The 26,295-nt window shown below is 40.0% G+C and overlaps 1 protein-coding gene across 1 annotated transcript; it reads left to right on the forward strand.

Moving 5' to 3' along the window:
* The first annotated feature begins 2,258 nt into the window (after positions 1-2,258).
* SERPINB10 (serpin family B member 10) lies at positions 2,259-25,915 on the forward strand. Its single transcript, XM_042911199.1, has 8 exons — positions 2,259-2,330; positions 6,198-6,374; positions 8,473-8,535; positions 9,229-9,366; positions 11,076-11,193; positions 19,792-19,934; positions 22,847-23,002; positions 25,003-25,915. Exons 2-8 carry the CDS (start codon positions 6,207-6,209, stop codon positions 25,405-25,407), a joined length of 1,191 nt encoding a protein of 396 aa, XP_042767133.1. The 5' UTR covers positions 2,259-2,330; positions 6,198-6,206; the 3' UTR covers positions 25,408-25,915.
* Positions 25,916-26,295: the final 380 nt, after the last annotated feature.

Raw genomic sequence — 26,295 nt, forward strand, 5'->3', positions numbered from 1 at the left:
AGCTTTTGAGTGGGTCTTACTCAGAGCAGAATGTATTCTAAGTCCTGAGAACTAAGGCAGGTCTAGTTTGGGGAGTCTGACTTGGTGGCAGAGTCTGGCTGCAGGAGCATGGTTGGATCCTGGGAATGTTTCCCAGGCAGCCCCCTGCTTGTATTGGAAGACAGGGACCGATGACCCACTGGAACATGGTGGCTAAACAGGTTACCTCAGGCCCTTGACTGTCCACACCTAAACTCTCAGTGTTGGCACTTATGACTCATCTAACCATGGGCCTGGAATGGTGCTTCTATATACTTTGGTTTTCTTTCCTTGTCAACTAGAAAAAGTAAGGCTTTCCCATAAGGTTGCCATGATGGTTAAATGAATTCATACATCATAAGCAATTAAAATAATGTAGATCGCATACAGTGTTTAATAAATACTAGTGTTGGTGATCATTACCTTTGTCAGAAATAAAACTGTTACACTGTCAGCTTGTCAGAAGTAGAATCCCAGGGGCGCTTGGCTGGCTCAGTCAGTAGAACGTGTAACTCTTGATTTTGGGGTCTTGAGTTTGAGCCCCATGTTGGGTGTGGAGATTACTTAAATACAGTAAAATAATTTTAAAAATGTAGAATCCCAGAAAATTATAAAAAATTAAGTTTTAAAGTCTTGAACAGTAGTTTACTTCCTCTAAATCAGACATTATTGAAAATTAAGGGTTCTTGGGGCACCTGGGTGGCTCAGTCGGTTGAGCGACTTCAGCTCAGGTCAAGATCTCGCGGTCCTTGAGTTCGAGCCCCGTGTCGGGCTCTGTGCGGACAGCTCAGAGCCTGGAGCCCGTTTTGGAGTCTGTGTCTCCCTCTCTCTCTGACCCTCTCCCATTCATGCTCTGTCTCTCTCTGTCTCAAAAAAATAAATAAACGTTTAAAAAAAAAAAGAAAATTAAGGGTTCTTACCTCTTGCATTTACAAGATAAAGAAGCCCCCTTAACCTCCAGCCTCCATGTGATACTTTCAGCTGAAAATAGTCTGGAGGCACCAGTGGATAATACTATCTGCTCAGCACACGTCAGGCAGGCACCACGGAATTTCCCGCCGCAAGTCACATTCTCTAGTGAAGTCCAGAGAAAAACTCGGTGCTGGGTTCCCCACTAACATTCAAATGTTACACGCTGAGCCAGGTTCCCACGAGACGTGTGTCCCATGGAGATACAGATGCAAAGTGCATGAAGGACGCTCCAAATCTGCCATAAGTAGAGAGGCTCCTTCTCTCCTTCGATCCCTTTGGAATGTTCCCCCTGTCCTTCCTGCTCTCCGTTCCTCTCACCACCTTGCCAAGCACAGGCATACAGCAGTAGAAAATGAAACAACAACTATTGTTTTCCCTGTGGAATAAATACGGAGGAGTGAGGGGACATTCATAGGAAGAAGTAAAAGATAATCAAAAAATGATGAACCAGCATCTGACTCGGTGACGGTGTCTAAAACATTAATCCAGTTCCCTTGTCCCTGGGGTGGGAGAATGGACATCCAACGTGTTGGAGTTATGCCCGGGTTCCACACCAACACACCAAAGGAGAAGAGGACCAATGTTCCTTGGCTGCCTCTCACACACGGCACCTTAAAAAAAAAGCAGCTTTGACGATTTAACAGCAAATATTTCGCCCATAATATTTTCTGTTTTACTGCCCATTACCATTCCACTAATTTGGAGTTTTCTATTTAAAAAAATTTTAATTCTTGCAATTTTTTAAATGTTTATTTATTTTTGAGAGAGAGAGAGAGAGAGTGAGCGGGGAGGGGCAGGGAGAGAGAGAGGGAGACAGAGCATCTGAAGCGGACTCCATGCTGACAGCAGAGAACCTGATGTGGGGCTCAAACTCGTGACCGCGAGATCATGACCTGAGCTGAAGTCGGATTTTTAATGGACTGAGCCACCCAGGTGCCCTTCTATTTTTTTTTTTTTTAATTAAGAAGACTACTGGGGAAAACCACTATAATTGCTGCCAATTGGCAGCCTAGAGAAGAGATTAAGCAAGGAAAGTGTGGGTTACAATTTGTCAGCGTTCAGGTCTCTACATGCGGACAGACGTGGAAAATGTGGCTAATTAAGTAATTCAGGCAAAACCATAATCATCTAGCTCTGTCTTTTTATTTGAGCTCTAGGCCAAGATAAACTTGAAAGGAAGAGTGTCTGGGTTTCTGAGAGTGAATCAGAGGGTGGGGCTAAGAAAAGGGAGGTGCTAGAATTTTTAAAGAAGATTTCTACAGTTATAAGTTACTTAACTCAGCCACAATCGCTTACAGAAGGAGCCACTTGCCAGTTCTGCTCGTGTGGAAGAAAACAAGGTATGGTAAAACTTTCTTTGTTTTAAAGTGTTTATTTATTTTCCCCTTCTTTGCTGAAGTGCCTAGGTAAGTAACAAATGATCAAGAGCTCCCTCAGACAGAAATAATAAGTAAAGAAAGCTTCATCCCCTCAAGAATTCTGTGCGAGTCAGACAGATTTAACCCCAATCTGCTTCAAAGTTTGTAGGGGAAAGAGGGCAAAGGGGGAGAGAGAGCATTCATTTCAAAGGAGTTACTGTTTTACCAGGAACGGTGAAACTAAACGGAATCTCCTTTAGTCACATTTCTAGATGGATGACCTCCGTATCCGTCAACCTAGGCAAAGAGAAATAGAGTACTGTTAGAATAATTGAGCCCCAACCCTTCTAACCCTTCTAACCCTTCTAACCCTTCTAGAAGAGAGGCCTGGCAACATGTATTTGAGGTCACTCATTAATGTATGGAACTAACGGTCTGGCTTTCGTCCCTGATCTCCCAGCCGACATCCTGTCCTGATCACCACACGCTAGGGACTGTTAGCTTCCTTCTCTTCCGTGGAGAGTCTAAGCCCCAATCTTCCACTACGCACTCATCATGAAACACCCCAAACTATTGCTTCCCCTAGAAAATGGCTTTGGGTGAATATAGAAGTGGTGGAGGGACATGTTATCTTCTGGTAGACACAGCCCCACAAAGTAGGCAGTATCATCAGTATCACCGGGAAGGCAAGGAGCGTTGAGTATCCTCTTATGGAAAACAGGGCGAGGATCTCTCCCACACTGTCCTCCTTCACACCATCTTCTCTCCTTTATTTCTCCTGTTCACCTTCTTTCATCACACAATCTCTCCCTTTTACCATTAAAATTTTTTTTAATGTTTATTTATTTTGAGAGAGAGAGAGAGAGAGAGAGGCACAGCAGGGGAGGAACAGAGAGAGAGAGAGACAGAGGGAGAGAGAGAACCCCAAGAAGGCTCAACGCCATCAGAGCAGAGCCTGACGAAGGGCTTGATCCCATGAACTATGAGATCATGACCTGAGCAGAAATCAAGAGTCAGACGCTGAACCATCCAGGTGCCCCTTACCATTAAAATCTTAAAGACAATGAGATGACAAAAGCAATGGCATTCAGAGTCCAGAGAATGGGGTTGCAGTGATAGCTTTGCTCTTAGCTGGCTGTGCATACAGGGCAGCACATTGAACCTCTCTGGGCCTTAGTTGCCTAGCAGATAAAACAAGACAATTGGATTAGAGGGGACTGGGAGGTTCTTTGGGACTGTGGGTATCTATGATGTGATATTTTGATGAATGACACTGTCCTTTTATTATTTTCATAGTTCTCCAGCTTCTTCTCTAAGCCCTTGACAGGTTGAAATTTACATATTTAACATATATAATGTGTGTGTTACATTTTTCTATATTTATATACATGTAAGCTGATACAGCTATAACTCTTGAAAACTGCAGAAGAATAATTTATTCTGAAAATAGCATAGTAGGATTCCGACCTACACGTTTATACTCTTCCCTGAAAAAAATCATTGTCTACCCTTGTATGGATCAATTATTTCCTGTAAAATATCATCCTAAAATTCTGCCTCCTTCAGAAGGTACTTTCTACTCTTGGGTCAAATTTCATTAATGGATTACCACTTCTACAAGTTTTTTTGTTAAAAAAAATGGCAGGAATTGTTCTTTTATGTTCTGGGCTATACCTCGTATATTAATGATGATATTAACAAGAGAATTAATGAAGCTGAAGATAACTAGATATTAACTTTGCACGAGAAATTAGCTCTTTCATTAGATAAAATTATTGTTTTCAGGAATTCGTTACAAAGAATTAAACTCTAGAATAACTGTAAACCATTGGTAGAAAGACAAAGATCTCAGGCCCAAAGATATTACTCTCTCCTGTCTTCATGGTCAGTACGTTTTGGAAGACTCAAGCATTTTTCATATGAACGTAATTCATGAGATTTGAAGAGATAAAGCTTGATATAGAGGCAGTAAACAGAGCATCATTTGAATGAACACAGCTGTAAAGAGACTAAGGAGGTTATTTCCAAGATGGCAATGGATCTATCAAGAAAAAAATAGACATTGGCAAGTTTCGAATTACTGCAACCCCAAGGTTGTGGTTTTTTTCTTTAGTCAAGTAATATTAGCCTAGGATTATCATCATCTTCAGCAGTAAGCGGAAGCTACAACTGAGGCAGGAGTCAGAGTCTGGAATTAGATGTAAGCCTACGGTTAGGAGGGATTTCAATGGGATCACCGTTAATCCAATTCATGATGAAACCAAAACTTTGCCTACACATGCCTCTCCCTTGATTCAGCTGTTTGACCAGCGAGAACTCCTGGCCTTTCTAAAGTTCTGAGGGCTAGGTGATATTAGTGTAAGATGAAGTTCTATACAGTCATTGGCACTACTGGGAATTTCTAGGTCTAGGAATTTGATTTATGTTTCATCACTTAACCAGTTTGAGAAATTATTTGGCTATAAAATGACAACAGATTGAAGTAGTTATTTCTTTGATAGAACCCAAGTCTTAAAAGACTTACAGTGTCAGCGTAATTCGAGGTGAAATTTAGAGGTTGAATGTAATTTAAAAAAAAAAATGAGAAAACCTGAGCTCTTTTGTTCAAAAAGACCAGTTTCAGAGACTCTCAAGTGAGTGGGAGTAAAGGCAAAGAGCCTGGAGTTCCTTACTTCTCTAAGAGCATTTCCCACTAAATTGTGTGTGGTTTCAAGTTTAAATGAAGAAAGTATGGTGGCTGGAGGCCAAACAACGAACATTGTAAAGAAGTAATAAACAGGTATTTGTCAGCATCCATTTTGTGTGAAGTCCGGAGCAAGGTGTCATTGGACATACAGAAAATTTCACTCTCAAGGAACTTCCTCTGGAGTTGGAAAGCTCTGAACACACGAAGACAGAGCTAGTGGTGTGAGAAATGTCAAGCAAGGGGCAAAAAATGAGGTTGTGGGACATACCCTTAAAGCTTCTGAAGAAAAAGAGAAACTTCGAACAGAATTGGATTTTAATAGAGTCAAGGAGGGTCAAGGCATTCCAGGAACTGGGAATGTCACACGTAACGGCGTGAGTGAGTAAATAGGGTTAAAACGTGTACAAATATGGGCGATAGGTAAGTGATAAAAAGCATAAAGTGTCTTGGAACGGTGTATGGTGATTTCTCATCTACTGCGGAAAGTCAGCAGTCACGTGGTGCATTGAAAAGAAGGACAAGGCTAACAGCGCCGGAGACCTGGTTCCACTACCTCTTTCGTTGTGGTTTTCTTAACACAGAGCCGCCAACTGACAGCATCCTATTGTTCTCTGTTATGCCTTCATGCTAAAATTTGAGCAATTCTCTTAAACTCTCTGGACTTCAGTTTTCTTTGTTGTTGTTTTTTTTAAGTTTATTTATTTATTTATTTATTTAGAGCATGAGTGGGGAAAGGGTAGAGAGAGAGGGAGAGAGAGAGAATCCCAAGGCTCCCTGCTGTCAATGTAGAGCCCAACGCGGGGCTTGAACTCACGAACCACAAGATCGTGACCTGACCTTAACCCACTGAGCCACCCAGGTGCCCCTGGACTTCAGTTTTCTAGTATGTAAACGGATAGTGTTGGTGTGGAATTTTCCTACAGTTCATTCAGCTGTCATGAATAGGTACACATATAAGGATGAATGGAAACATATGTGTACATAATGGATAGAAATATATGCATTCTATATACTATATAAAATCGAATTCGATAATATTTATTTTTTGTCATTGCAGGAAGGGGTGATTAAAGGGAGATATTTGTGTTTGCCAACAAATCCTTTTTTCAGAAGTAAAGTGGAGACGATTAACAAGTTTTCCATCCCTACTTTATTTTTCTTAGGTTTTCCCAATGGACTCTCTAGTGAAATCAATCAACCGATTTGCCCTGGATTTTAGCAAAAAGATAGCTGAATCTGCTGAGGGCAAAAATATTTTCTTTTCTCCTTGGGGCATCTCAACCTCCTTGGCCATGGTGTATTTCGGCACCCAGGGTACCACTGCAGCCCAGATAGCCCAGGTGAGTAGGGGAGACCATCCTCTGTGGCCCTCAAACCAAATGGTTTCTTTGACTTTCATCATCATTTGCCTCCTGAAATCCAAATAGCTTCCATTGTACGGCCATATCCTTCAAAACAAAAGAGACACTTAAACATTTCCTTAGACCATAAAAAGAAGTCTTGGAAAGAGAATCACTTAGAAAACCGCTGCTTGAGAAACCATGTAAGAGCCTGTGTTTTTTAGCAAGATCAGACAGAAACAATAACATTATCAAATTTGGTTCAACATCAAAAACAATTTAATTTTGATTATTAACAGATTTCAAGAAGTTATGGCTCATACTTCATTTTATTTTATTTTAAAATTTTAGTTCCAGCGAAGTTAACATATGGTATTATATTAGTTTCAGAATCAACAATTCTACACATCACTCAGTGCTCATCAAAATGAGCTCTTAATCTCTTTTATTTATTTCACCCATCCCTCCACTCACCTCCCCTCTGGCAGCCACGAGTTTGTTCTCTATAGTTAAGAGAACTGGTTTTTTGTTTGTTTGTTTCTTTGTTTTGTTTTGTCTTCTTTTTTCTTTGTTCCTTTTTTTGCTGCTTAAATTCTACAGATGAGCGAAATCATATGGTATTTGAATGGCTCATATTTTAAATATTGTCGTCATCTTTCCGATCTCAGAAGGATTTTCTTGAAGACAAAAATAGAAAAATCAAGTGAATTCTATTCTTTGTGATTTGTTTGGTTGTGTCTTCATTCAATCCCTCATTGTCTGAATGATCCTAAACAGCTTATTGAGAGCATTAAAATAATGAAACAATATTACCATATAAACAATTATTGATTTGCTGTAAGCATCTTCAGGCATAGTGTGTGTGTGTGTGTGTGTGTGTGTGTGTATACCCGTGAGTATAGCCATAGATTGCAAAAATATAATTAAAAATCCACATAAGTGTTTATGTGTGCAAATGTGTAAACATACAAATATATGTGTGTGTTTTAAAACAAAAAAATATAAAATAGTAAATCCAGCCCTAAATCATGCAATAATCAAAAGGACAAGTGACAGAATTTCCACTCAAGGTAGTTTTCTCTGTGCCAAATATGGAAAAGGGCACAGCCAGTAATCCTGAGTAAAATAGGCAGAATATATATTCTGTCAGTTTCAGCCAAGGATATCATTCTTATTCTTTTGGTTCACATGATATTGCATAGTTTAAACACAACAACAAAATCCTCGTTCACGTCTTGTTGATCATTAGTAATTGTTAAAAGGTTTAACCATTAATGTGATAGGCAATCTTAGGTGGACTCCAATTTGGATCCATTTCAAAAAAATATATTATTGTGTCTCACCCTTGCTTTACTTAAATGTTAGTTAAATATCAACAGCTTCAGTTTGCAATGGAGATGGAATTGTTCATGTACCCCTGTCTGTTATTTTGTGTCAGCATAACCTTTGGTAAACTAGACTTTATTTCTTAGTGTAAGCTGGGTCCAGGATGTGAGAGATGGAATTATCACCTTGTTTTCCACTGTTGCACACTTCAGAGGAAACAAGGATGTGCACCTCCTCCTTGTTAACTTCCAAAGGAAATGCTGTGGTGAACACAAAGAATGTGTCTATAAATGTCAAAGGGGGGGGGGGTTACACAATGAGAACCGAAACACTGAACTAGAATAAACAACTAAAATCCCTCAGTTTTCTAGATAACTAGAGCAATGGTTGCTTTTGCTGAAATTGTCTAAATGACGCTCTCAACAGAACACCTAGTTTTCAAAACAGCCATAGATAAAAAAAATAAAACATGGAATACGAGGGAATGTTACCTCTAAGGGTATTCCCAACATCATCTCCAATGTCCTATAAAGAGTATTGGAAGAAAGAGACTAGCTACTTAAACTGGAGTTTCAAAAATCTATTTAAAAGTCGCTGATGACTTCATCCATTCACATTATTTAACTGAAATCAGAGCCCTCCCCTCCCCGGGTTAATTAATTATATGTTCTGTATGGGTGGGAATGACTGACTTGTATTTACTGATAAGTATTTCATAGGATTACATCTTTGCAAAGTGTGTTCACATATTGCCTTTTTGTTCAAATGACAGGTGCTTCAATTCAGAGACCAGGACAACAAATCTTGTCCTGAAAGTGAAAAGAAAAGAAAGATGGTATGTCTTATTTTTAATATCTATTTTATGATCAAGGAGAAAACACTTGAAGCACGTGTCTTTTTGTGGCAAATTTCGGCACCCTTTGATAGGTAATTTTTCTTAGGAAAGTAGCATAGGGGCGCCTGCATGGCTCAGTTAGTTAAGCATCTGACTCTTGGTTTTGGCTCAGATCATGATCTCACTCACCGTTGATGGGTTTGAGCCCCACATCAGGCTTCACGCTGACAGTGCAAAGACTGCTTTTGATTCTCTGTCTCCCTCTCTTTCTGCCCCTCCCCCACTCATGTTTCTCTCACTCTCTCTCTCTTTCTCAAAAATAAATAAATATTAAAAATTTTTAGATATCAGAAAATTATAGAAAAATTTCCAAAATACAAAAATGTGTACACTTTTTGGAAGGGTCATATTCTTTCCCTTTTTCTCTCTCCACCAAAATTTTCTTCCCTTTCAAAACTGCCCCATATTCAAACTTGTTCTTGCCTTTCCAAACTAAATGCGAAGAAAACAAAGCCCCAAAAACTTTTAAATTCTTGCACTGATAACGTTAAAGAAGACATTTTTTGTCCATCATGCAATCAATTTCAACCTTTGTATGCAGTGCACCAAATCATTTCAGTTCAATACAGGTTGTTCATATATAGACAGTTTTTGTTGGACATTTTTATTTGACTAATCCCTTTTGTTTTAAAGGAATTCGGTTTGGGCAAGGTTGAAGAAATACACTCTCACTTCCAGGCACTCATCTCGGAAATCAACAATCCCAGCAATGCTTACACTCTTAAAACAGCCAATGCGATATATGGAGAGCAAACTTACCCATTTCACACCGTAAGTGCAAACATGTTTTAAGCTGGTGGGAAAGAAAGAGCCACGCGAGACCAATCAGTAAACTCTTTGTACGTTTCTCTAGAGATCCCAGGGACAAAGTTAACAAATGTGGTCAGTATTTCTGGTAAACAACCATTTGGAGCACCCGTAAGTGTCTAACAGAAACCAATAATCAGTCTCAAACCAGATCTAGCGATCAGATCTTTACGTCTCGAATAAAGGGGTACACTCGAGGAACAGCCTGTGAACATGAAACGTGGTTTGTCTAATCTCTGGGTTAGCATTTGTTTCACAGGAAGTGGAACAAACAAGTGGAGTAACTCAGGAGGTTTAATCTGCAGACACCAAAGGAGGTACTCGTCCTGGACGTATGACTGCAGACTGCGGCCTCAAGAGCAAAGCTGACTTCGGGATCAGACAAGTCATTTCACAACATGACTTTTGAGACTTCAGGAAACACCCTTAATATAGAATAATACCAGCTTCTCTCCTTCTCTGATGGTCAAGACCCCTCAACGCAGACCATGATTTCTTCCTTGCTTCAGATTCAAAGGCTCCTCAGAGCCCATCTCATAAGAGAGCGGGTGCCCAGTGGGCAAACAGGAAGGAGATCAGATAGGGTAGAGGGATAACAATGTAAGAGATGAAGTACCTTGTGGTACCCGGTAGTGCTATCCCTGACCATAGTCAGTGAATTCTGGGAAGTTCAGGACTTGGGCTTTGTTATGCTTACGAAAGGCATGAAAGCATCCAAACAAGGTCTTAAAGACATTTGCTACTGGTAGTCGTGTGCATTCGGGTTTGATCCAGAAGCAGGAGGTATTTGAGTCCGGTGGGCCCTGAGAGATGAGAAGGACACAGAGATACAAAATGATACATCTTTTAAAGTGTCCACCAGCCCTGGATGTGCTCACACAGGTTGATCAGAAGCCATGAGGCAAGACAAAGAATGGTGCCTTGTGACTCTTCAATTTTTTTTTTTTTTAACCAGATTATAAATTCTACAGAATTTAGATTTCTGGAAGCTGAGTTAACTCATTTTTTTTTTACTGCACACGATTCCTACATAAAGTAATAAAAATAAGAAGTATGACAGCTGTCCTGAGGAGTAAGTTGTGTTCCCGAGGCAGGTGCTCCCACAAGCAGCAACCCTACAGCCCACTTATATGACTGCCATCAAGGTGGACATCAAAGGCCGAAAGGCCAGCTTTCTTCCCTCAGAAAGCCCGCTGAACCTCCGGCCATGCCTACCGATCAATTTGCACGGCAGTGTAGAGTTTTCCTCAGGGGCCCATCACGGGCTCATGGGCACTCAGAGTCCCAGGGGCCAGCTGCCAGACCCTTCAGGCTTCACTTAGGCTCCACCTCTGCTACAGAAAGCCAAGTGCAACCGCGAAAAACTCTTGCTCACTGGGGTCAGTCCTGGGATTCCTAGAATCCTGTCTCTTTTCATTCCAGCCCCATTTCATAGGCATGAATAAATACAGGGCATGGATACATGGGCAGGCCTCCCTCCCCATCTGGGCTTCTGCTTGGCGAGTCAGTGCCCATCCAGTTTTAGAGAGGAGGTATTTAGTTTTTGACCAAAATGGGAGTATGGAAAGACAGAAAGGGGCAACGAGGTGGGGGTTTGCACCTGCCCATCAGTAGACTTGATTTCTCAGTTTCGGATAAACTCTACAGACGGAGATATTACCTATATCTTCCAGAAATATTTAGAAGACATGAAAACATACTTTGGTGCGGAGCCACGGTCTGTTGACTTTGTGGGAGCTTCTGGACAAATCCGAAAGGAGATCAACTCTTGGGTTGAAAGCCAGACTGAGGGTAAGCTTTCACCGGGGTGCTTGACAGAGCACTTTCTCCAAGCATTGTTGTATTTTTTTTTGAGTTTGCATTGAGTGTAAGTATGTGTATTTCGTAAGTAGAACTGTGGTCACGTTCTAGGTATTCAGAACATGTCTTTCTATTCATGCCCATGATTTTGAGATCCACAGCTTTCTCAATTAGTCTTTTCCAAAACTTAAAAGTCAAGATACCCCCTTTACTAAGTGGACAAGGAATTCTTATATCCCAGTAAATCTAAAGAGAAGTCCAGGGGTAAAAAGTAGAAAAATGCAAAAAGGAAATTTAGGACACTGCTACATTTGTGATTTCTAAAGAAAAATAGCTAGTAGTTAATAACAAAATTGTGGCCTTAAAAATGTCATGTGATTTTAAGTAATTTTCAAAATAAGGCCATGTGTTAGAGTGAGGGCTATGCTGCTGTGACAAAGAGACCTGAAATACAGTAGCTTAATGATAGGATAGAAGCTCATTTTTCTTTCACATAATAGTCAAAAGGGAGATAAGCAGTCTGTTCCATGAGGCCATCCGGAGACCCAGACTAGTGGGTCAGCTCTGCCATGCTGAAAACATGGCTTTCATATTTACGTCTAAGATGATTCTTATGTTTGTCATTTTATAGTCAGTAGGAAATGGAGAGAAGAAAGCCTCTTTGCTCTTAAGGACATGACCTGAGAGTTTCACACAACAGTTTCACTCATATCCCAAAGTCAGTCACACGGCGTACTTTATGCTTCGGTAACCAACCTGTGCTGATTTGCCTGAGATTTTCCTGGATTTAGCACCTAAAGGTCTCTCAGTCCCAGGCGAACTGGGATAGTTGGCCCCCTAGACTTGCTGTAATAAAGATCTATAAGATGTCATTTTAAAAAACGTCAGCAGAGAGCCTGATGTGGTGCTCGAACTCACAAACCGCGTAATCATGATGTGAGCCAGTAGGATGCTTAACCAACTGAGCCACCCAGGTGCCCCTATAAAATGTCGTTTTTATAAACTTTACAAAAAAATTTTTTTAATGTTTATTTATATTTGAGAGAGAGAGAGAGACAGCATGAGTGGGGGAGGGGCAGAGACAGAGGGAGACACAGAATCTGAAGCAGGCTCCAGGCTCTGAGCCATCAGCACAGAGCCCGAAGCGGGGCTCGAACTCACAAACCGTGAGATCATGACCTGAGCCGAAGCCAGACGCTTTACCGACTGAACCACCCAGGCGCCCCTAAGATGTCGTTTTTAGATGCGTAGCCGCATGCTCACCTAAAATTTGAGCGTTCTATTTCTTTTTTAATTTTAATTTTAAATACTTTGAGTTTTTATTTAAATCCCAGTTACCTAACATATAGTGTAATATTAGTTTCAGGTGTAAAATTTAGCGATTGGTCACTTCCATTCAACACACGGTGCTCACCACAACAAGTGCTCTCCTTAATCCACATCACCCATTAACTCACCCCCCATCCAACTCCCCTCTGTCACCATTGGTTTGTTCTCTATAGTTAAGAGTCTGTTTCTTGGTTTTCCTCTCTCATCTTTTCCCCTATTGTCATTTGCTTCTTAAATTCCACATCTGAGTGAAATCATATGGTATTTGTCTTTCTCTGATCCTTAGTTCACTCAGCATACTCTCTAGCTCTTTCCAACTCGTTGCAGACAGCAAGATTTCATTCTTTTTAATGGCTGAGTAATATTCCGTTGTGTATATATACCGTCACTTCCTTATCCATTCATCAGTTGATGGACATGTGGGCTCTTTCCATAATTTGGCTGTTGTTGAGAATGCTGCTATAAACATTGGGGTGTATGTATCCCTTCAAATTATATTTTTCTATTCAAAAATTTACTAGGGTAAGTACCCAGTAATGCAACTGCTGGACTGTAGGGTAGTTCTGTTTTTTAACTTTTTGAGGAATCTTCATACTGTTGTCCAGAGTGGCTGCACCAGTTTGCATTCCCACCAGCAGTGCAAGAGGTTCCCCTTTCTCCACCTCCTCCCCCAAATCTGTTGTTTCCTGTGTCGTTAATTTTTTAGTCATTCTGACTGGTGTGAAGTGAGACAGGAAACTATTAAAATCCTACAAGCAGTAACCTGTTTGACATTGGATGTGGCAACTTCTTACTAGGTATGTCTCCTGAGGCAAGGGAAACAAATGCAAAAATAAACCATTGGGACTTCATCAAAACAAAATACTTCTGCACAGAGAAGGAAACAACCAACAAAACTAAAAGGCAGCCTACGGGATGGGAGAAGATATTTGCAAATGACCTATCTGAGAAAGGGTTAGTATCCAAAATATATAAAGAACTTATCAAACTTAGCACCCAAACAATGAATAATCCAGTTAAATACGGGCAGAAGACGAGAGCAGACATTCTTTTAAAGAAGACCTCCAGATGGCTAACAGACACATGAAAAGATGCTCAACATCACTCATCATCAAGGAAATACAAATGAAAACTACAATGAGATATCACCTCACACCTGTCAGCATGGCTAAAATTAACAACACAAGCGTTCTATTTCTAAAAGGAAATAGTAGAAAGACTCTCGTAGACAACCTAGCAGTCTTTTACTGTAATCCTTATCTTAGAAATTAGGAAGCTGAGGCTTTAGAGAAATTAATTCGTCCAAGATCACAGAGTTTAAATCTTCAGAGATAAGAGCAAGATAAGATTCCAATCTAAGTCAGTTTCGCTCCAAAGTCTGAACTCATTTCAACAGACCAAGCTGCCTTTTAAATCGATATAACTGTTGACGGTCCATTATATCTCACAAAGAAATGCAAAAGATGTAATTATTAATGAATACTAATAATTAAGCCTTAGCATGGCATCCAGGTATGTGGAATGTTTAGGCGTACCCCTGGAACTTCGGTGCTCGTTATATATACCTGCCAGACATGCCTGCTGAGGGCCCCACATATTTCAAACTCAACGGACCTGAAGTCACACCTCAGAATGGTTTTGCCACACCTCATCTACCTCGTGTGTTCGTTCTCCATCTCAGTGATGGCATGCACACTCTTGCTCACACCAGAAATCTGACAGATGCTCTCAGCTCTCCCCTTTCCTTTGCCTTCTCCTACATGTTTCTCAGTTCACCTTCCCTTCCAATTTCTTCCTCCCCTGCTTTTGGCTTTGGTTATCATTTATCTGTGCTAATACAATAATCTGCCTCTATTCTTGCTTCCCTCAAATCCCATCTCCTGTCAGCCACCCAGATGATGTACCTATAATGTGAATTAGACCAGGGAGATAATGTGACTCTTGAACCCAATACCATCATGGTGCCCCATGACCCACAGGATGAGTTCAAGCTCCCTAAACTGACATAAAAGGCCCAGCAGGCCCCTAGAGCTCTGCTTGTCTCCCCACTTCAACCTTTGTCATTCTCTGACTCAGAATTTGTACTTTAGGAATTCCAAGTGCCACAGAGTCTCCAGAACTCCCTGTGCCACCTCATGACCCCGTGCATTTGCGTAAGCTCTTCCCTCTATCTGAAACATCCTGCCCTGCCCTGCCACTCCCAGCCCCTCTGTTGGCATGGGATAACCCCTCAGGCTTCCCTCAGGTGTAATGTCCTCCAAGAAGCTGCTGGCTCCCAGGCCTGGCTAAGCGTCTTCCTCTTTGTTCGCATCGTACTCAGTGCGAAAGTTTACCTTGACGGGCGCCATATTGTTATTGAAGTTAACTGCTGAGGCCTCCCCTACTAGACTGAAGGACCCAAGTGCAATGATGCTGCCTGATTCGAGGTGAATCAACTAACACACGGCAGGCCCACCCATAGCAGTTGTTCGGAACGTTACTGTTTGTTGAACTAAACTGAGGAAGTTGGCAGCCCTGAATTCTCAGTTCCTTTTTCATTGTATTAGTGACTCAAAAGCCACGGTGAGGCAAGAGTGACCATTTTACTTAACTTACATCTGGTTTGGATTCATTCAAAAGTAAGCCTAGTAAAGACTAGGTCAGCTAGTCTTTACTGAATACGTGCACTGTTTCAGTTAGCAGGAGGACCACATGGGATTATACAGGCAAAAGCATTCAATATGACAGAAGTGAGCCTAAGGCCTAAGGATAGTCTGAGGCTGAACTAAATCTGAGGTCTCAAATTCCTAACCCAGTGCCTATTATGTGGTCTGGTAGGGAGAGGGGAAGCAGACTCTTCTAAAGAGGAAGAAAGCTGTAATCTTTCTATATTTTCTCTTTACATATTGAACACAAACATCTGCTATTTGAGGGCTATTCAACATCAGATAAGGTAAGGAATTAACCAGCTAGGCAGGAACTTTGTTGAGGCAGAGTTCTGCACATCCGTAAAGGAAAGTTGCTAGAAACTCTGGCATGACTGCGTTCCCTCTGAGCCACCTGAAGGAAGCTTCTTTCCTTCTGCTTTCAAATAGGTCATCTTTCAAGTAGTCATATGGACTACTGGGCCATACACAGCACACACATATCACTGGGACATACACTGGACACACACATATCACTCCATGATAGTGTTGTTAAATGTTGCAATTGTTTTCTGATTTGTCTTCCCTATAGTCTATAAACTCCTTAAAAGTGGGGGTTGGTAATCCATGTTTGTCTCCGTGTTTGTAATCTCAAAATCTATCATCTGCTTGGCACATGGGGCACTCTAGTGTCACATTAATAACTCGGTGCCCAGCAGGACTTAACCCTGAAAATCTTCGAAGATTGTCCTTCCCAATACCTAAAACTACCAAGGACGCGTGCAATGAGCCAGCCAGTAGGTGGACGTTAGTTCTCAAGAGTGTAGGAAAATCCTGGTCAAATTTGGCTCTGTGTGTTACTTTAAAGTTGCATTTAACTACATTTTTTACATCCTTTGTAAAATAATTATATTGTACATGTTCTAACATGTGGTTAGAAGTTTCAAGAGGCTAGTTTCCTTGAAAGCGTATGAACCCAGGGAACAATGCAATAAAGCTTACATCATCTGGATCTTGGTCAACTTGAGATAAGTCTGTGCAAACCCAGTCCTCGATACGTTCCTTATTTGCACCCGCGGCTCTATCACATGATAGAGTAATTGGTTAAAAATGACCCAGAACTTTTCAAATGTAAAGCTTCTGTGCAAAAATGAAGATTAAAAAAAAGGATGTAGATGGCCTCCCCATGCTGAACCATCAAAGACATTTTAAATTAAGTTTAATATGCTGTGTTTCATAAGATAGAAAAACAGATGCTAACGTGTTTAAGTTTTGACATTATCATTTAAAATCGAATTCAAATTTAATTATTAAAATCGAAATGTCTGTTTCATAGATGAGGGAGATGTTGTTTTGTCTTGTTTTGAAAAGACATGTCCAAGTCGTACCTCAGATCTACTGGCATCTCTAGAAGTTTTTTAAAAAGCCACACAGGTGCTTCTGATGTGCCCCCTGTGAGGACTGCAGCAGGCGGTGCATGTGGCATAGTGCAGGCTCGCGGAGCCCGTTGGCTGTCTGTACCCATCTCTTCCCAATCCCTCTTTCAGTGACTTCACGTTGGTAGCTTGAAATCAATATGGTGAGAATATTGACACTACAGACACGAGCTACAAATCGGGTGTCTCCTCTCCCACCCCTACCTGGAGTCAGTTGACCAGCAAGCCACTCGAAATGGAAGACCAGAGCTCTGGATTTTGTTTCACCGCTGCTTTGTTAAATTTCACTCACCTACTATCATTTTCCAGACCTACTTTACATCTGTAAAAGTAAAGGGAAACTGAGAAGTTTAGTAGACCTAATTTTAGTTGTTCTTTCATAAACATTTTTAGAAGTTTATTTATTTATTTTGAGGGACGGGAGCAGGGAGAGAGAGGGAGAGGGAGAGAATCCCAAGCAGGCTCTGCATTGTACAGCACAGAGCCCAACGCAGGGCTCGAACTCGAGAACTGTTAGATCATGACCTGAGCTCAGATCAAGAGTCAGACGCCTAACTGACTGAGCCACCCAGGCGCCCCTAATTTTAGTTATTCTTTACTTTTAAAAGTTTTATTACAAGTGTTACATATAATCCTTATTTTTTAAAAATGCAATTCAGCAATCCCTCTATGTCCTAACCCTACTGTGATGGGAGCGTCCTTACTCACTGCACTAACCTGCAAGCTAACATATTTGCTACCCATTGCTGGCACGCAGGGAGGTATAAAAGGCCAATAGACCAAAAGTCTTCAAACCGGTGGCTCTCAGTCCTCACTATAGGTGAAACTAAATTTACTGAAACTACATCTAATAATTCCTAAGCCCAACTCCAGGTGAATTAATTCAGGTCTCTGGAAGTGAGGCTCAAGCATCAGTATTTCTAAATCCTCAGGTGATTCTAATTCACAGTCAAGGCTAAGAAAAATTGCTGTGAATGAAATAATTCCCTCAATCTTATTGACATTCCCCTTTTCCCAACAAGCTCCATTGCTCGTGGCCTTTGAGATTCCAACTCCCTGGATAATACTTGGACTTCCTCAGTAGTCCTCGTGTGTATGTGTGTGTGTGTGTGTGTGTGTGTGTGTGTATGCGCATACACACTGTGGCTTCACCTATCAGTCTAATCCATCTGTATTTTCTCTTCAAAACTTCCGGTCCTTCAATAGCATCTTTTCTTGGCTTACAATCCCATTTCAGAATTATTCTTTTGAACAAATCTTTGCTCTAGTAAAACAATATTTTCATTACGTAATTAATCTAAGGCTTAAAAAAGGGAACCGTATACAAATCTTGTACCCTAGTTATCAAATTTGTTTTCCATAGGAGAATGGATTAGCCATTCTGAACCTATTTTACGTATATTCTAGGATTGAGCAAATAAGTAAATATATTGGGAATAATAAGGCCCAGGTTTCTAGTTGACAGAGAAAGGAACTACAAATAAGGAAAAGCAAAGGTGAGCATAAACCCCACAGTGTTGGATTGAAACAGGTGATATCAATATGATTTCCTCATCTTTAACAGATCAGAAGAAAGAGAATTATATAGATATGAAAATACTTACAGATGTGTGTATAATATATGAATTTCCTAGCTTTCCCTGCTGAGCAATGATACCCCAGTAGTAATCAGCATAGCTAACATTCACATCTTGATTTCTAAAAGCCATCCTTTCAAAAAAGTAACCAGGGTTCCTAGAAAGCACCAGACAAACCGTAGGATATACTGTGGTACCAGAATGTAAGGAAGTGCTCAAAATATTTGGGAACATGTCAAATGGACATAGGAGCCAAGCTGAGGAAGTTCCCAATAGCCAAATCTGGGAGAGTTTGAGAAACAAAATAAATAATGATAGTAATAAATTATAAGACACAGAGTAAAACAAATATGCATGCGTCTATAGGGATATAAATTATTGAATACCTAAGTAAAAGAAGGAGATGGGAAAGTTCTTCCTTGTAGTAGAATTCCAATTAATAAATGTAGAAGGAATAGTGGAAATTGAAAATCACCATTTGGCAAAAACTGCAGTAATAATTGTTTCAGTCAAGATCATCAATAAATGCTAAAATCAGTGAGCAAAAGTTTGGTGAATACAGGAAATTTCTATGGTCTCAAAGTATCTCCCCACATGATACTTATTAATTACAAAGGGAAGATGTCATAATTTTACACTGAGAAACCTGTAGAAATCAAATCATCAAGGTTAATATCACTACTAATGGGACATATGAACATCATATATTTCCTGGTATGATTCATTGAGAAAGACACAACATCACTTCCGTGGTTGTGATGGTTTCCCAGGGCTGCCATAACAAATTACGACACACTGGTTCATTTCAAACAATAGAAGGGTGTTCTCCCGTAACTCTGGAGGCTGCAAGTCCGAAATCAAGGTGTTAGCAGGGTCATGCTTCCTCTAAATGAGTAGGGAAGGCATTGTTCCATGTCTCTCTCCTAGCTTCTGGTGGTTGCTGGCAATCCTTGAAAGTTTCTTGGTTTATGGACACTTCACTCCAATTTCTGCCTCTGTTGGCACATAATTTTTTCTTTATGTCTGTCCCGTGTCTGTGTTTTCACAAAGCCTTGTCCTTTCTTTGTGTCTATGTCCAAATTTTCCTCCTCTTGTGAGGATGTCCGTCATTGGATTGGAGCTATCCTAATCCAGTATGACCTCATTTTAACTTGATTTGATCTGTCAAGACCCTGTTTCCAAATAAGATTGCATTTACAGGCATTGGCTGTTAGGAACTAACGTATCTTTCTCGGTGGAAACAATTGACGAAACATCAGACAAATCTGAACTAGAATTGAGGGACATGCTACCAAACTTTTTTCAAAAATGTTAAAGTCATGAAAGACAAAGAATGAATGAGAACTGTCCCAGATTCAAAGGGATTAAGATGAAATGACACTTAAACACAACTTGAGATCTTGGATTGATTTTTGGTCCAGAAGAAGGACTTTCTTCGAAAAATAGATGAAATTTAAATAGGCTCTGTTAGTAATATTATATCAGTGTAACATCCCAGTTTCGATCATTGGTGGATATGAGATATTATCACTTAACAGTATCCCATAATTATTATTTTTATAAGTGTGGCATATTGCCAGGATGCAATGATAGTATTTATAATCTGTCCTCTTGCTCTTTTAGGAAAAATTGTGAATCTCCTACCTGATGATGCTGTGAATTCTGCAACCAGAATGGTTCTGGTGAACGCCCTTTACTTTAAAGGAATCTGGGAAGATCAATTCTTAGTCCAAAATACTACAGAAAAGCCTTTCAGAATAAACAAGGTAGAAATCTCTTAATAATCAGCATGAGCTTTTACACGACATTGTGAAGGAGATTCTAGTGTAAATTCACTCTTCTTTCTGAATATGTGTTCCTATAACTGCTTCTTACCAGGACAGGGATGGCTGAACTAAAAGCTCCCAAATCCATCACACTTGGGATTTCCCCTTTCATTGTTTTTTTTTTTTTTCTCTTAAAATAGACTATTCACAGATTTATCACTCAGTCCTTGCTACGGCTATGATAGAGTACATAAGGTAGTTATTATATTTATTTCCCAGGTGGCTAAGTGGCTGGAGTCACATGACTGGAGTTATGTTAAGTCAGAAACCTACCAGAACTGTAACCCCAACTCTTCACTATAAGTTCTGTTCTTGTTCTACCAGAGAAATACTCTCTTCTACCAAACTCTTACACTTCCAAAAGTAAAAGAAACACAAATTTAAAATCTCATCTCTTTCATTGAGTTTTCTCCTAGCGTTAGGATGCATCATGCTTATTTTTGTGATAGGAACCGATGGCAACAAAAAGGGAGACTAATATAAGGTGACAGATAGATCTCATAGAATCCAAGGGCTGGGATGTGGCTGGGCCTTGGAACTTGAGTGGAAACAAGACTCAGCCTCTACCTTTTCAACTCTGTTTCTCCCATCATTCTTACACCATGCTAAAGTCTAACTTTCTCTTCTTCCCCATCCACAATGGCACAATCTGTCTACTCACAACACTGTCTCTGTTTTAGAGACCGTTCTGATAGATCTCATTTTAAATTCCCAGGAAAGGAATTGATTATCCAACATTTGTTTGGAGCTGTTTGGTCCTGGAGTGGCTCATCTCACATAAACAGTGTTGCCAGGGACCTACTGCAGCAATCACGTGGATGTGTACAATAGATGGTTCTTACATAATCAGTGGGATAAAGATGGGGAAGGAACTGAACATGTAATCAAATAGACTAGCCAGAAATGAGCTGGATAGTTACCTGGCTTAGTATATCCACAAGGAATTTTCAGTTGCAAGTGATAAAAATAGCATTCCAAACTAGCTCCGGTGAAATGGGAATTGTATTAGCATTAGTTCGTGTAACTGAGAGGAATTGAGAGCTCCAGGGAATCTAATACTGAAGATACAATTTATCCACACGACCTGGGAATATGGTTGCCCCTTTGTCAGTCTTCTAGCTTCGAAACCCTGGTAGATAAAGTCTGCTGCTAGCTCTAACAGAAGGCTCCCAGGGAAGACTCTATTTTGTGCCATTCATGTGCTCATCCCCGAAACAATCACCGTATCATGTAGTATCCTGAACGAACAGCTCTGGTCATATGGCCACTACATTAGCAGAAGGGTGGGGCTTTGTGATTGCCATTTAGCTCCATATAGAATGGATAAATGACATATTTCCCAATATCTGAATTGCAGGGTTTTGTTTTGTTTTTTTACCATTGTCTTTACTAAAAATGGACACTTTCAAGAGCATTTTTAGGTTTATAGCAAAATTGAGAGCAAAGTAGTGTTCCCTTACACCCCCCCCACTCACATAATTTCTCTTATTATTAGCATTTTGCCTTAGTGTGGTGCATTTGTCACAATTAATGAGCCAATATTGATACCTTTTCATTAACTGAAGTCCATAGTTTACATTTAGGGTTCACTCGGTCTAGTACAGTTCCATGGGTTTTGACTAATGCTTTTTGTCATGGATCTGTCATTATAGTATCATATGGAATAGTTTAACTGCCCTAAAAATGCCCTGTACTCCACCTACTCATCCCTCCTCCTAAATACCTGGCAACCACTGATCTTCTTACTGTCTCTACAGGTTTACTTTTTCTGGAGTGTCATATCGTTGGAATTGTATAGTATGTAGCCTTTTCAGACTGGCTTCTTCCACTAAGCGATATGTATTTAAGTTTTCTCCCTGTCTTTCCACGGCTTGATAGATCATTTCACTTTATTGTTGAATGGTATTCCACTGACTGGAGGTATTGCAGTTTGCTTAGCCATTCGCCCTCTGAGGGACATCTTGGTTGCTTTAAGTTTTTGGCAATTATAAATAAAGCTGCTATAAATATTTGTGCACAAGACTTTGTGGATATAAGTTTTTCACTCATATTAGCACACCTGGATCATACAGTAATACTACATTTAGTTTTGTAAGAACCTACCAAAAGAACTGTCTTCTGAAGGGGTTTGCTCTTTGCATTCCCACTGATAGAGAAAGACATTTCATGTTGCTCCACATTCTTGCCAGCAGTTGATATTATCAGTGTTTTGGACTTTTAGCCATCCTAAAAGGTCTGTAGTGGTGTCTCGTTCTAATTTGCAATTACCTAATGACATATGGTTGAGCATCTTTTCAAATACTATGTGTCTTCCTTTGGTGAGGTATCTGTTCATATCTTTTGCCTATATTGTAAAATTGGGTTGTTTTATCATCGACTTTATAAGAGTTCTTTGTATGTTTTGATACCAGCTCTTTATCAGATATGTGTTTTGCAAATATTTCCTCCTAGTCTATTATCTTTTTATTCCCTTAGTAAATTGCAGTGTTTATGACACTAAACTACTTTCTCAAATGGCTTGCATGTGAAATACACCTTATTCAGTTTCTGAATCGTTGACATTTACATAGTTTACATAAGATTATATAGTTTTTTAGGTGTTCAGTAAGATCTATCTTGCTATGATTTACAGAGGTTGCCACAATAGTGTTATAAAAGAAACTTCCACATCACTTATGGATAATGGTTTCCACTGGGACACATATTTCCAGAAAGCAAGGTCTGAATAACTTTATTCAGCGTTTTGCAGAGAATCACGTTTTACCAGTATCTCAGACTACTGGGCACCAATTATGATAAAAATAATTTAAAGATTTGGTGGAACACCAATCTTTGCTACTTACTTCCCATAGAGTATAAGCAAACCAGTGCAAATGATGTCCATGAAAACAAAACTCCAAGCTTTTCACATTGAAGAGCCACAGGCCACGGGCCTCCAACTCTACTATAACAGCCGTGACCTTAGCCTGCTCATCCTGCTGCCAGAAGATATCGAAGGACTGGATCAGGTACAGTCTGTCTGATGTGAAGGTGGTTTCAGTGTTCACTGCTCTGGGGGTAAATATAAGACATAATCTCCTTGTTCTCTGATTCCTGTAGAGGAAGGCAACCAACACATCGGAGCCCTAGGGACTTCACCTTCACAGTGTCATTTAAGCTTTCTAAAAGGCTGTCAGTTTGGTATTACTATCCTCAGAAAGGCTAGGAATCTACAGGCTCTAGCATTGGGTAAACAAACAGCCACACGAGCAACGGAGTGCCTGTCACAAAGCTGTGTGCATTGATCCATCTTTCAATCAGTCTGGGTCTTTCTTCTCCCTCTGGTAAAGCCCACCTAACTGGAGGCTAACCCTTGCATCAATCTAGCTTTGGATATACATTTTTAAACAAGATACTGACTGCCAAGACTTAAAAAAAAATTTTTTTTAATCATGTAAATAGTCTTCAGGAGAAATAGTCTGTATCAGACCACCTTCAAGCATTATTTAAGTTGTTTATCAGCCAAATTTCTGTTATGGTGGACAGCACTTTGGTCAGACCATGTTTCTGAGCCATTTGTAAATTTAAATTGAACGTCAGTCTCTCATGCAATGAGTGGCCTGGCTTTCTTTGCCCAGTGCGTAACATCTCATGTGTGCCAGATCCTTTATACTTAAACGTTTCCACAGTCCTGCAAGAAGGTAGAAAAGATTTCCAAATTGTATCATAAGATTTGTGAAGCCAGAGAGGATGGTAAAAATAAGACCGAGTGTGGACACTAAGCCATTAGGGTCACACGCTTGTAAGATAAGCCTTTCCTCCTAAGAGTGCAGGTTCCTGAGCTGAATATGCTGTCAGATTAACAATGTACACCATCTACGAGTATGTAATTGACAGCAATGCTTGGGTGTAGAAAACTCTCAGAGCAGCAAAAGCAAGGGTTTTGAAACAAACATGCTATTTTTTAAAAATGTGGTGCAGTCGGTTAAACATCCAACTCCTGATCTCGGCTCAGGTCACGTTCTCACAGTTTGTGAACTCAAGCCCTGAACTGGGCTCTGCGCTGGCAGGGTAGAGCCTGCTTGGGATTCTCTCTGTCCCTCTCTCTGCTCCTCCTCTGCTTGTGTGCTGTCTCTCTAAATAAATAAATAAATACACTTAACATTTTTTTAAAAAGCACATTTTTTAGATATATCCTTATGCATATGGAGGTATATGTATTTATCATTTAAAAATTTTTTAATATAAAGAGGAGATAAACACTCTCAAAACTATGCTAAAAAAGGCATCACTCTTAAGATTTGGAGAGTTTCCTTTCTTTACTTTTCCTTCACTTCTTTTTTGCATAGCTTATAGTGACTAATTTCATATTGTTGTGACATTTTATCTCATCTCAGATTTTGTTTTCAAAGAACTGTCTCCCATGTTAATGTAACAAATATGGTTTTTTTTTTTTGTACCCTGGCACACAATTTCTTCCAAAGGTTATGCTTTTGCGTAGACAGAATCTAAATGAATATTGCTACTGCATTTCCATGTGTAGTTGATGTCTTGCATTACTGTTATAGAAGTGCTGCCATTGTTTTAAATGTTTATTTATTTATTTTGAGAGAGAGAGAGAGAGAGAGAGAGAGAGAGAGAGAGAGAGAATGAATCCCAAGCAGGATCCATGCTGTCAGTACTAAACCTGATGTGGGGCTCAAGCTCACGAACTGTGAGATCATGACCTGAGCCTAAATCAGGAGACGGATGCTTAACCTACTAAGCCACCCAGGTGATGCAAAAGTACTGCCATTTTGAATCAAAGTCTAGTTCCCCTGTATCCTGAGAACTACTAAGTTGCAAAACAAAGATTCTGTAGGTCAACAGTGTGAAGCATTTCATTACAGAAATAATTTTCGAAAGTGTGTGCTCTGCTACCCGGGGTAACGGGAGTGATGGTAATTCATCTATGTTCTATCCCGAGGCCTCGCCCAACCAATATTCCTCCCTCTACTTTGACTCCCTCCTTCTTGTTCCACACCCGCAGCTGGAAAAGGCCATCACCTATGAGAAGCTGAGTGGGTGGACCAGCGCAGACATAATGGAGCTCTGTGAAGTGCAGCTGTATCTCCCCAAGTTCATGCTCCAAGAGACCTATGACCTCAAGTCGACCCTGAGCAGTATGGGCATGAGCGACGCCTTTAACCAGGGCAAAGCTGATTTCTCAGGAATGTCTATGGACAGAAACTTATTTCTGTCCAATGTTTTCCACAAGTCTTTTGTAGAAATAAATGAACAAGGTACAGAGGCTTCAGCCGGCACCGGGAGTGAGGTGAGTTTTCGAAGCAGACTCCCCTCCATTGAATTTAATGCGAATCACCCATTCCTCTTCTTCATCAGGCACAACAGAACCAATAGCATTCTCTTTTACGGGAGATTCTGCTCCCCCTAAACCATGTATCTCTCTCACCAAATGAGACCATTTTACAGTGTAGAAAGTGCACCAAAAGAGGAAAAAACACAATTATAATAAAAATCAGCTTATAGCTCATATCTTTTTCACAGTCAAATGTTAGCCGATAAGCCTTGAAATAATGCATTCTAGTGATTTTTTCATACCTATACAGCCATTTTTACCACTTAACATTTTGTCTTGATGTGACTTTTATTTACATTTCAGAAGTGCTATGTTATTCAATTGAGCGTCTTACCATTTCGGAACTCCTTGGTCACTGTATTATCAGTGTCACTTATGGTTCACATGCCTCATTGAGTGAAGAAAAATCTTCACAAAGGTGATATATGGATAAGCCAGAATTTTCTCAGGAGTGTAATTTTGATAGTTCAGAAACTACCGCTGTAAAATGAAGCTCCCACCCTTTCTGCAGAGTGTTTAAGAAAAAAATACTTATGTTGACATTAATGGAAAAGCCAGTGAAATCCAAATGAAATATGGAGATTAGTTATTAACAATTAATTGCCGTCTTAGTTTGAACAAATGTATAATGATAATGTTAGGTGTTAGTACTGGGGAAAATGTGTTAGTAGTATACAGAATTCCCTGTATTATCTTTGCAACTTTCTGTGAATGGAAAAGTGTTCAAAAATAAACATTTCATGAAGAATAATTATCATGTGTAAAAGTGTCGTCATGCTAACATCCCTGCTTTTAACATTTTTATGAAGCAGAACAAATTTCTAATTGATATAATATGTATTGTAAGTTATAAGAAGATGTTCTTAGTCACACTAAATCTTCATAAAATTGGCCGTGTTTTTCCAATGTCGTCAAAAGCCATTCACACAACTGTTTGTGGACAGTATATTAGCTGTTATTTTC

This window comes from Panthera leo, chromosome D3 (assembly GCF_018350215.1).
Source record: "Panthera leo isolate Ple1 chromosome D3, P.leo_Ple1_pat1.1, whole genome shotgun sequence".
Classification (NCBI taxonomy): Eukaryota; Metazoa; Chordata; class Mammalia; order Carnivora; family Felidae; genus Panthera; species Panthera leo.

Coding starts and splice junctions, on each gene's coding strand:
- SERPINB10 (XM_042911199.1), top strand. CDS start 6,207: ATGGACTCTCTAGTGAAATCAATCAACCGATTTGCCCTGGATTTTAGC. Junction 8,536..9,228: donor GTGAAAAGAAAAGAAAGATG/GTATGTCTTATT, acceptor TTTGTTTTAAAG/GAATTCGGTTTGGGCAAGGT. Junction 23,003..25,002: donor ATATCGAAGGACTGGATCAG/GTACAGTCTGTC, acceptor CCACACCCGCAG/CTGGAAAAGGCCATCACCTA.